Raw genomic sequence first — 12,646 nt, 5'->3', positions numbered from 1 at the left:
TACGTAATCAATAACCTGTTTCGTATAACATTCTTCATTAGTCATAATTGGTAACAGGGTCAACAGTATTTATAATCAAAACTCTCCATATTGTTAGTAATTAGTATTTGTACACAATTTAAGAATTGCTAAATAAAATAAATTAAATGAACTACAAATCTCTTGAGTAGAGAATTTCATTAGTTTATTTTTCCAAAATTTTTTTTAAGTTTAGCAAAATTTTTGACTCCTTTATGTACTCTTTATATGTGACAATATTTCATTAGAAGTTTACGTTTTACTAAGTATATATATCCCCTTGTCTACGTTTTGGTCCAATCTTAATTAAATAGTTACGAACAGTGATAACTCATCATAAATTAACATAACGCAAAAAATAAAATCGATATTGGTTATAGGTCTCATCACTGCGCGCTCTGATGCTCTGCTGTCCTGCGCTGCTGCACCAGTGTTCTAACATTCACATAGTCGCCTGGGTTGTAGTATATTCGCCTGCTACACTCTTTCTATTCTTTTATTGGACAGGGATATAATTAGCACAATAAAGATTTTGGTTTGTGACAGTAATATGTGCTCGTTGTGTTGTGAGACTTTGACTAGATCTTGACGGGGTGTTCTTGCTGTTGTCGCGGATTTTCCCATTCTATTTTTTATCTGAAAATGTATATTCCATTGTTAAATTGTTTTTCTTCGGTAACACACGCGCGCACTATTGATCCAAAACTGGCAGTGCCGACATATATGGATGGGAGTTCGAGACGATTGTAAACACCGGAGTCAGGCTATGAACTGGTTTATTCTCGAAAATTTGATATATAGGTCTTAATAACTCGTCCACTTCACCACCTAAAAGGTAAGAGTGGCAATGGAAACCACAGAGTGCATTGTCACTGTGTGCATTGTGGGTGGGAATTATGCAAAAATAACAAACACAAAGGAGATTTTGGATGTTTATTTTTCAGGAAGCTAACGATTCACAGCATTGGTGGGATACATAGGTAAAATATTTGGCCGAAACACTAATTTTCCTGAAATGCTGATATTTTAGTACAAATTACAACAGCATAAGTACCCAAATATAAAAAATGGTAAAAGTAACAGCAACAGTATAAACATCGCTTTAAGGCAGTATTTAGTAAAGCAAGTCATTTACAAACTATTATAACTAGTTACACACCCTACGAAATCACAATGTCTAATTATGTCAAAAATTATCACATTTATGTTATGTACAAAGTAAAAAAATATTTTCATACTTCGTCTAGTATAAAATTAAGCTGCTTCGTAACAATCGTATGTAACAAAACAATCAAAATATGTAACTTAGATATGAAATACCACGCGTTAATTAATATTAATTTTAGTAAAACAAAACAAAAAGCTGTCGACAAGGGTCGTATAAACTGCGATTTATATTTCAGCTGAATGCCTGTTTAAAAATATTTAATAATCTTAAAGCACTTATTAACTGACAAATAAAATTTATTGTTTCTAATAGTCCTCAACACACTTTACTTTTGAGTTCTCAATTATTTTTCATGCTGTTATTGAAAAATATAATAAAGCGCTCTCTAGTGTCACACTGCGTAAACGTGTTTAACGGTTATAAAGTCGATTATACTGAACTAGTAAAAAAAATTGGGAATCTCCCACATTTTATATTGCTGGTCAATTTTTCGCCTTTAAACGAAAATCCTCTGTTGAAGTCATGTCAATCTAAAGCTGGCAGGTAAAGCAATATAAAATTGTAATATATATTAAGCAGACATTTTTTTCACATGATAAGCCTCGGCGAAAAAGCGATTGCCGGTCTCGCACGGCAGTTCAAATTCGCCCGACAATCGCTCACTTTTTTCGCTTCGACAATAACGTACTAAATATTTGCATTCAGATTTTTTTATTCCGTATACAATCTTATACAACATTAAAAACGTCTAAGACAAGAAAAATTTAAATGTCTATGTTACACTAATTTTTTCAACCCTATATTATTATTAACTAAGTACGTCAAACAAGATTTCACTGAAAAGGAAAATAAGTTACATTTACAATAAACGAAATATAGTAGAGAATGTAGCCACAAAATACAATGATTCTTGAGTTTCAACAGTTATTTAGACAAAAAGCACGGACCAGCGGTTTATAAAATTATGTCACAAGTCTATTTGACCTAGGAACTGGCCTTTAATGTGGTACAATATTTAAATTTGACTTTAATTATTTTTATAACAACTATGGTCGTACGTTAAAATAACTGTAGTTGTACGGAACAGGCATCAGCTGATACATTGAACCACTATTTAATTTTTATTTAAGATACTTAACATTGCTATGTCTAAACTTTTAATAATTTTAAATATTTAACACAAAACTGGACAACCTTTATAAGGAGTGAAATTTTGTATAGTCCCACGAGATTAACCTTAAAATTATCGGATTCAAAACATTAAATTTACAAAATAATGATATTTACAATTTAATTGTGCATATACATGAATATATTTTGCGGACTTATACGGGGACTGATCTAGATACCTAATGAAAAATAAATGAATAATCCGCTGATTTTTGTGCTGGGACTCAATTCAAATTAATATGCCGTAGGACAATCGGTCTCATTGCGAAATCCTTGAATATTGCGATAAACGTCTTATAATGTCACACAACTTTTAGAAAGCCCATTTTAATTTTTGTCTAATATCAAATTAAAACTACAATTATTTTAGTATAGAAGTAAATAGTGTAATACATAAAAACCCCGAAAACCATTCAACCTTTTCGTCAAGTAACACGTCATATCTCCATATTAGTAATCAAAAGTAAAGTCATTTTAAAATTTTATTTTATGGAATTTTCGCAAAAACAGTTCCTTTTGCCCTACGACAAAACAAAGCATTACAGATGAGAGATCAATCCAATTTCGGCCTGCTCCCCGCAACCCACGCATGCGTATCGATTCCAATAAAAAAGCCAAAAATTTATTCTCTAATTTGAACTATGACTTAAGGGCATAGAAATGCGTTTTGTGACGGTGATCAATAAAACCAGGAGACACGGTAATTTACATAATTCAAACCTATTTACAAAGTACGCCACGTACGTCCCTTATTTATAATTATTTACAATGACTATTTATATATATTATTTTAAGAGCATTGCATTACCGTGAGCTTGATCTAATTACCTCATTGTTCAACATAAATTGCGCTCAGACATACGCACGTATGTTCAGTAAAACTATTGAAACCTAAATTTTGATGTAGACATTTTTATAAATCCGTATCTAAGTCAGTCTTGGAGTGAAGGAAACTAATCTTTTACATCACAATCAAATGTTGAATAGCTCGATTTGAGCTTGTGTGCTCAATCCTATTACTTATCGTATTGATATGAGTTAATTGGGAATTCCATGAATTTTTTTTCAAATCAGGTTATTTGCCACACAAATACATAATTCACTTAGAGCTGTGCGTCAAATGAAAGAAATATGCGAAGCTCTTTCGCCAATGTTTTTGGTATTTTTAGGTGATTTTTGTGTTTTTTTTTTGTACTTTTTATTTTTACATAACATTTACCGATTTTGAACTAAATATAAATGGCACTTGCAATCTATACATATTTTGGTTGTGAATTAATATTGTCGCAATAGATGGAATTCCCACGTTATAATCTCTTCGTAACTGCACTTTCAATACACATTATTTTCTATGCTGGATATACTATTTGCACCTTTGCAAAAGTATTCTTATCTAACACCAATTTACTGGGCCTAAATCAGTGCAATCCTAAAAAGTGCAATCACTTACATTTATCGTTATGAACCCTTCGCACACTTATCTGTCTGGCGTGGCAGACGAGCTCACACTCTCGGGCATCCGGCTCGAAGGACCAAGCGATCTTCAGTTGGTTCTATTTATCCGTCGCTTCAGGGGGTGCACCGCCGAAATCTAACTGATAGCCCCCCGCGCGAGTCATTTCTTCCATACTGGGTTCTTTACATTCATGTCCGGCGTGTCCGGCAGCGCCGCAGTTCCAGCACGAGAGCTTGGGGGGCGCGTATAGGACGGGCACGAATCCTGCGTAGGGGGCAGGGGTGGGATAAGGCGGCGGTTCACCATTCGCGAAAGGCGCGGGCGGCGGGCGGTACGCGGGGGGCGGCGTAGGGTACGGATAGGGGCGCGGGTACGGTATGTAGGGCACGGGCGGGGCAGTTCCAGGGGGCGGTGCGGAGGGCGTGTGACGGCGCTGCGGGGGCGCAGGGGTCCCGGGGGGAGTGGATCCCGTACTTGACGAGTCTGACGAGGTCGCAGGGGGACAGTAGGCTGCACGTCGTCTCACCCCGTTTAGTTTCTCCAGCGACCGGTACTGATGGTGTACCGCACTGATTTCACGGAGACGTTCCTCGCCGATTGTATGTCGTAACTGTAATGTAAATATAACAATGTCGGTACTATGTTATACAGCAGCATTAAGATATTCAATTAAGAATGAAAATTTATTAAATATCGTGAAAATGGGTCTTCTAAATTGTTATATGTATAAAAAATTTAACCATTCTTTATTCACTACTTTTCTAATATCCTTCCAAAGTATACAGAGAAATGAACTATGTAGTAAATTCCGCTTGTGTGGTCCAACTGGTGGCATGAATACATCAAACCATTTCTATTACAAACAAACATATATTTCACCAGCACACCTGTTCCATGTGATCCTAATAACCTATACACTCCTTATGTAGAGTAAAACACAATGTCTCACCTCGCCAACAGACAGACTGTCAAAGTTGGCAGCTAGATGTTGTATAGGCGGGTCTGGCAGCGGCGGTGAACGGTCACGTGATAAACGGCGACGAGATCGAGGTGATGCAGCACGACTGTCCCCAGGAGAAGACACTAGTGGTGAAGGTGGAGGTCCACCAGTTGCTTGGTAATTTAATACCTGAAAATTATTTAAAAAATTATAAATATTAGTATCAATAAAAGAGCACTGTAAAAAAAGTCTAAAGAAACAAATTAGCAATGTCACACATGGTAGGACAAAAATACCACTGAAATTTTATGGTTAATCCAAATAAGCATATTAAGCTAGTTACAAAGCTTTAGCTTCTGTATTTTTGTATACAAACATTATTTGGCATTTTAAGGTTAATTACCTCCATTGGCGGATTAAGTGGAGATACTATAATATTAGCTGGCCATGTGTGCGGTCCTATGAATTCGCCTATGTTATACTGTGGCATTGGCAAACCAGGCGGTGGATGAGGCACATCAGGTATCATCGGCAGTCCACCCGCATTGAGCACTGGTGGTGAACTGATCTCTGGCACTGCTTCTGAGCTGTTGGGCTGAAACATTTGAAAATGATTAACATTAAAACTGGTACAACTTGTGAGAGGTGGCTGTTCCAATATATTTCATAGTAATTGTCTCGTCTAATGACTGCATCCCCTTACTATTGTGAGATGTGAATCACATTTAAACTGTTAACATCAATCTTAAGTTATTTATTCATATAAATGAAACTTTAATTTATGCTAATTTCTTTGAGGATGTAACAGTAATATTCCAAAACAAGAGAGTGGTAGGTTTCCTTTCTGAATCCCACCCTCAAAATAACACTAAACCATTGCAGGATATATGTCATTAATATTTGAGCCATTATACTATAAACTTAAATATATAATTTAATTCAGCATATCAATATAATGATAATATACACTGCATACATTTTAAAGTAAGAATTACTTCCTAGAAACTTGTTCTATTCTCTTATCTGTGTAAGGTTATCAAACTTTATTGATGCTGAGGATTTCTATCAGAAATTCAAATATTTATGCTATTTATACCAACTAATTATGTAATTAGTGAATGTGAGATGGATTTCTAATTTAAATTATTATATTATGTTAGGTGTTACACACAATATACGTATGTATATTGTGTGTAACAGCAAGGAGCGTATGCTCCTACATTTAATTCGTAATATATTATTTTATATATAATGTCAGACTACTGATTTTCATATTTTAAAACTTTCTAACTTGTCAAATGCAATTTTATACATTTAGTGCATTTATTGCATTATACACTGGTATAACTAATTACTGGTATAACTAGCATCTTATCCCCATAACTACAACAATGAGAAAAAAAAGATATGATTCTATTACCTGAACTCCTGATGTCTTCACAAACATTAAACCAGGTGGAGGCCCCAAATTTGGGATATTTGGAGGTGGAATTGACATGTTTAGAGTGACATTGGATTGAGTATGGCAACCACTCACTGGGACAACATTGAGATGTTCTTGCTGCTCTTGAAATTGTAGCCGTTGGTCTTCCAATTTTAACTTTTCTAATATTTCACCAAAGTGTGACTTTTGGTCAAATGTAAATGCTGGATGGTGAAGAGCCATAGTATATAACAGCAATATTTCTTCAAGCAGATCGCCATATAGACCTTTGAGAAGGCCACTTTGTTCCAAGTTTACCATGGCATTGTACAATGTTGTAGCACATGCAAAATTACATGACCTTAACAGAGAGACATAAAGAGCCATTTTTCGTCGTGTTCTGGAGTCTGTATCGGCTCCTCCTATATCGGCGGCAAGATCTGTTGGATTATTGGCTCTAAGTTCCGCTCCACGCAACTCCTGAAAGTCTCGTTTACCGAGCTCTTCTAAGTACGTCCCGATAAAACGTAATTCGAATGGTAAGCACATATTTAGTAATGTACACATTGCGTCTATACGTTTATAGCTTTCCAATTCTTTAAACCATGATACCACGTCCTCTTTGCAAACCATTTCCAGAACACATTGAAATTTTATGAAAAGAATCAACCGGTCCCCTGTGGCCGTGGTGCCTTAGACTTTTATCACTTTTGGCACTAACTATTTTTGTGACAAGATGGAGAAAATCCAAATATTTTCAATTGTAACATTAGTAATTAAAAACTTTTAGCCTTCTATAACAATTTCCTTGGTACAGTATATTGGTTAGGCAACTACGAGCATTGCTATTTGCTAGTAGTTTTGGTTTGTTTAGAATCTATGGTTGGTACTTGAACGTACTGCTTGTAAAAAGTCATACATTTCCCAAAATTCCTATTAAATTATTCATATAAGTTTGCAATAAGAATTAATCAAATTTGTGTTGGTTAATTTGTTTTAAATTTACATTTTGCAATAATTGATGATTATTGCGAAACGTAATAATCATCAATCATTATTGCGAAACGTAATAATCATCAATTATTATTGCGAAACGTAATAATCATCAATTATGATGATTAATGATAATTATTTTAAACGCCCAGTCATGTTTTTTTATCAAAGATCAAACAACTGTTTTCGTAGCATATGGTACTTCGACACATTTTTGACCTGTCAATCATTGGCTATCTAATCAATATCTTTAATTCGTAGTAGCATTTGGAACTGCAAATTATAAAGTTAATAGTTATAAGGGATTTTTTAACACAAAAAAACAATTTACTTACTGCTGTTTCCGTGAAGGCTTCGTTTATATTACTTTACTTTATCGGTTTAATGTTTATTCATAATTAGCAAGACTTTATATTATAAGAAGTGTTTATGTGCCCACTTAGTACTGAAGTTATTACCACTATCTGTTATAATGACAACTTTTTTATTTTTCATAATTATACGGTGTGTAAGGAATCAGCACCGATTATGGTAGGTACGTCAGTAATTTAATTTGAAAAATGTATGTCTTAAATATGTGAATATATATCATGGCTATTATAAGGGAACCATACAGCATAATAATTAAAAAAACAATAATAATAGTTTTATTTTAATTATTTTTGATATTACAGGCTCTTTACGTTTTACTGAAATCGTGGGAAAAGTATAATAAATCAGTAACATTGGTTAAAGTCTATGCAATCACAGGTTAAAATTGTAATACAGATGAATATCATATGTTAATAAAAAAAAGCAAGCACTAAAAAGAAGGAATAACTTATTTGTAAACTATCCTCAAAATCGACTGGTTTTTAGTTTTGTCAGTTGGAGTTTGTATTATTTATTGTATTAATCCTTAGTGACTAATGGAAAATGTTGTTCTTGCTGTGGTCTGTATCAATTCCACATTCGATAATGATTATTATCTATGATTACAATTTACTGACAATGACAACGATTACTGATTACTCCTGTTACTCGGCATATTTTTGACATGATGATTTGAAGAATAATCGAATTAATTTCGAACAACTATATTGTTAATTTATTAGTTAAACTAAAACGGTTTTGTATAAGTGCTATTACCACAAAAAGTTATAATGGCTCCAGTTGAACAAGATGTTGAAATGAAGAACGTTGATAGTCCTGCAGCAGCAAGTGACGCCGATGCCAATGAGGTGAAAAAGGATGCTGATGTGCTCACAGTTCAAGACCTCCGGGAACATATGAGGCAAATCGACAAAGCGGTAACGTCAAAGGAACCAAGATTTGCTTTAAGAGTACTTCGATCGCTTCCAGGTACCAGAAGAAAATTAAATGGCAATGTTTTACGTGCTATTATAAACCAACTCTATCCGGCTGGAACTGAGAAAGAAACTATAATTACTTTTGTTGAGCAACCTCAACCTGGTTCTGTGGAGATTGAAGCACCGCGGGCCCGAAGTGCTCCTAAGCCTCCAGTTCCAGAAGTTGACGCCTATATACATCTTTTGGTGTTAGTGCGTATGCTTGACACAAATAGATTAGAAGAGGCAACAGAATGTTCACAGCAACTGATTTCTAAAGTAACCGCTCAGAACAGGAGGACATTGGACCTCATTGCTGCCAAATGTTATTTCTATCATTCCCGGGTCTTTGAACTCACTAACAAATTGGATCTTATTAGGGGCCTACTTCATGCTCGCCTCCGTACCTCAACATTACGTAACGATTATGAGGGACAAGCTGTTTTAATAAATTGCCTTTTAAGGAACTATTTACACTACGCTTTGTATGATCAAGCTGATAAGTTAGTCAGCAAATCTGTTTTTCCTGAGAATGCTAGTAACAATGAATGGGCAAGATTCTTATATTACTTAGGAAGGATCAAGGCTGCTCGTCTTGAATACAGTGATGCTCACAAACATCTTGTACAAGCTTTAAGGAAGGCTCCTCAAACAGCCGCTGTTGGTTTCCGTCAAACTGTTCAAAAACTTGCTATTGTTGTGGAACTTCTCTTGGGAGACATCCCTGAAAGGGCCATCTTCAGACAGTCACAGTTGAGAAAGGCCTTAGCACCTTACTTCCAACTTACTCAAGCCGTGCGGCTAGGTAATTTGCAAAGGTTTGGTGAAGTTTTAGAGAATTTTGGACCTCAATTTCGCTCTGATCACACATTTACTTTGATTCTACGTCTGCGTCAAAACGTTATTAAAACTGCAATAAGGTCTATTGGCCTGTCATACTCCCGCATTTCTCCTAAAGATATTGCTCGAAAACTTGGTCTTGACTCTTCTGAAGATGCAGAGTTTATTGTTGCTAAAGCTATAAGAGATGGAGTTATTGAAGCAACTATTGATCCAGAGAAGGGTTACATGAGCAACAAGGAAAGTTCTGATTTGTATTGCACTAGGGAGCCTCAGTTAGCCTTTCATCAGCGTATATCATTCTGCTTGGAACTCCACAATCAAAGTGTTAAAGCTATGAGATATCCTCCAAAGTCATATGGGAAAGAATTAGAGAGTGCTGAAGAAAGAAGGGAACGGGAGCAGCAAGATTTAGAGTTAGCTAAGGAGATGGCAGAAGAGGATGATGATGGCTTTCCTTAAATATTCTTACAACACTCCTAAGTGTCTTTGCAGTAGTTTAATTTTATAATACAAATTTTGTAATTGTAATAACACTTGCATTCATAAATATAATAAAATATTTCATTAACAATTATAAATTTATTATTCTTAAAAATCATAGATTTTTTAAATAAAAATTTGATTTAATTCTAAAACTCAATTGTTCTTATTACAAAGTTTTCTCTATCAGAACTACACAATTTGAGGGGAAAAGCAGACTAGTTAGACAGTGTACTTGTAATAAGACTTAAGTTGTAAAAGGATAATAAAGGTGATTTTAGGGTGAGAAAATTATCATAAATTTTACTTTAAAATATCATATATATGATTCTTTATAATACTAAATGTAACTTATACTGTACTTTATATTACATCTATAGCCGCACGTAAAACCAATTTCTGGCGTGGCGACGCGTCGCCTATATGCAGTAGTGTACGGTGTGGCGACGCGTCGCCATGCGCAATCGACTGTGCGATTCTCTCCCACTCGATCTGGCGCTAAGCCATCTTTCTCGCTATACTGAGCTCGAATACCTATAGTGTATACTCCGTAGTGTACACAGTGTTGTTTACTACAGTAAACATAACCTGTTGTACTTGAAAACAAATTATCTTTCTCATAATAAAATGTCTGACCGTGATAATTTAGAGAGTGAAAGTGATCAGCCTCCTGCAAATAAAGCAAAATCACACTATGACACACCATCAAGTCATCAGTAAGTTATTAAATAAATGTTTTGAGCGCCAGCAAATGTAAAATCTACTATCTTGGTAGATTAAAATTCACATAAATTTCATTGCATACAATGTTTTTAAATTAATAATCAATTTTAATTTCATTCTTATTTAAATTAATGCATTAAAACAGTTGCTCAGAGAATAAATTTATTAAGACTGACAGAATTGTATTTCAAAATCAGCTGATGGCGTGCAGCGCACAAAAGTCTTTTCTTATTTGTTATAAATATGAACATTAAAAAATTAATTAATTTTTCTAATCATAGTCGCATTTATTGTGAAACATTCATTATTGATACTTATAATTTACGATTTTAGTAATATATTGAAATAACTAGCTAAGATTCTTGAGTTTACTAATATATTGAAGCCAATTAAAATTTTTCTGTATATTTTAATAACATATTTTTTATAAATATTTCAGAACCCAACAATCATCACAGGGGTCACAAAATATTATTATTGAAACTGTACATCACCAAGATCAGTTAAACACAAGACATACTATTAATGTTATGTAAGATTTTGTAAATCTAATAGCACCAGAATATACTAATTTTTATTTAAGCTTCTTTTAACACTTATATATATTTTTTTAGAATAAATAATAATAAAAAAGAACGTCAAAAACGATACAGGGAGCAGAACAGAGACAAATTAAAGCAGCGTGAAGCGGAAAGAAGAAAACGCATACAATATTCACAAAGTATTGCCGGACCATCTACCTCTTCAAAGACGAATAGAATAGAACTGAATAATGAAGAAATAATTACTTCTCAAAGTTCATCTGGTTCGGAAAAAATACAACCATCATTAATTCAAAGAAATGATCAAGGTAATGAACTAAATCTCTCAAAAAAAAGAGAACGTCAACAAAGATACAGGGAGCAGAACAGAGATAAATTGAAACAACGTGAAGCGGAAAGAAGGAGGCGTCTACAAAATGAATTTGGACATGCTTGCTCAATCTGCGATCGACTTTGGTTTGAAAAAGATTTAAAGAAACCATCTGCATCTGGAAATATTATTAACACAATAACTAACGGGCAAAATGTGGATGCACTCAAAATTTGCTCTACTTGTAAATCAGCATTAGATAAAAATAGCATGCCTAATTTTTCTGTTTATAATGGATTTCACTATCCAAAAATACCACAACATTTACCAAAAATAGATTTCATCACTGAAAGGCTTATTTCTCCTCGAATTCCTTTTATGCAAATAAGAAGATTAAGGCACGTTCAAGGACAATTCGGCATATACGGACAAATTATCAATGTTCCTGTTTCTGTTGATACAATGGTACGATTACTTCCAAGAGATGTCAATGATGAACATTGCATTTATGTACATATTAAAAAAAAATGATTCATAAAAGTAGTTTTGTTCATGGCCTACTTAGCATCAGATCAATTAGACAATGGTTGGATTATTTGATTCATACACCTTTATATCTGCATTATAAAATAACAGTTGATGAATCGTTTTTTAATCAAGAAACACCACTTGTTACTTACACAATAGAAAATTGACGAATTTAGTGAAAACATCGATATTGAAGAAAGCCTAACTGCTCAACAACAAACTTTGGTATGGAATGAAGAAAAATATTTAAGATTAGCGCCAGGGCAACACAATATCCCACAAAGTTTATTATTCGATGAGCATGCTGAAGAGCTATCATTTCCGAGTATTTATATGGGACACTTTAGAAAATTTAGGGATACAGTCAAAGCTACACCTTTTATGATGGCATCTAGTGGACTGCGACGTAAGGATCGGCGAGGACTCAATCCCTATCATTTGTTATATATGGCTGTAAAAATAATGAGACTGCGAGTTCGTGACTGTTTAACGATCGCGTTTAAAGATGTTGGTACAGATACCAATATAACTAAGGAACAAGTTCAATCCGTAGAGTATATTCATAGCTGCATAGAGTCTAATTTAGCTTTTCTACGGTCAATCCCGAATTCAGTTTGGTATTGGTCTACAAGAAAAAAAGATTTATTCGCAATGATTCGACAGCTAGGGAAGCCAACTGCATTCATGACACTAAGTGCAAATGAAATAGGGTGGCCAGATTTAT

General features: G+C 34.4%; 3 protein-coding genes across 3 annotated transcripts; 2 read left to right on the top strand and 1 right to left on the bottom strand.

Moving 5' to 3' along the window:
• Positions 1-937: 937 nt before the first annotated feature.
• Positions 938-7,016, bottom strand: LOC123711950 (leucine-rich repeat extensin-like protein 5). Its single transcript, XM_045664826.1, has 4 exons — positions 6,173-7,016; positions 5,156-5,347; positions 4,762-4,941; positions 938-4,422 (listed from the first exon to the last, which is right to left on the bottom strand). The coding sequence occupies exons 1-4, from the start codon at positions 6,806-6,808 to the stop codon at positions 3,910-3,912; spliced, it is 1,521 nt and encodes a 506-aa protein (XP_045520782.1). The 5' UTR covers positions 6,809-7,016; the 3' UTR covers positions 938-3,909.
• A 1,155-nt stretch (positions 7,017-8,171) lies between these two features.
• LOC123711810 (probable 26S proteasome non-ATPase regulatory subunit 3) lies at positions 8,172-9,928 on the top strand. Its single transcript, XM_045664619.1, has one exon. It carries the CDS (start codon positions 8,311-8,313, stop codon positions 9,796-9,798), a length of 1,488 nt encoding a protein of 495 aa, XP_045520575.1. The 5' UTR covers positions 8,172-8,310; the 3' UTR covers positions 9,799-9,928.
• Positions 9,929-10,268: 340 nt separating this feature from the next.
• Positions 10,269-11,981, top strand: LOC123711812. The gene is made up of 3 exons (XM_045664629.1): positions 10,269-10,535; positions 10,982-11,074; positions 11,157-11,981. The coding sequence occupies exons 1-3, from the start codon at positions 10,447-10,449 to the stop codon at positions 11,923-11,925; spliced, it is 951 nt and encodes a 316-aa protein (XP_045520585.1). The 5' UTR covers positions 10,269-10,446; the 3' UTR covers positions 11,926-11,981.
• Positions 11,982-12,646: the final 665 nt, after the last annotated feature.

The sequence above is a fragment of the Pieris brassicae genome, chromosome 7 (genome assembly GCF_905147105.1).
Source record: "Pieris brassicae chromosome 7, ilPieBrab1.1, whole genome shotgun sequence".
NCBI lineage: Eukaryota > Metazoa > Arthropoda > Insecta > Lepidoptera > Pieridae > Pieris > Pieris brassicae.
This window is presented reverse-complemented; position numbering and strand designations above follow the sequence as displayed.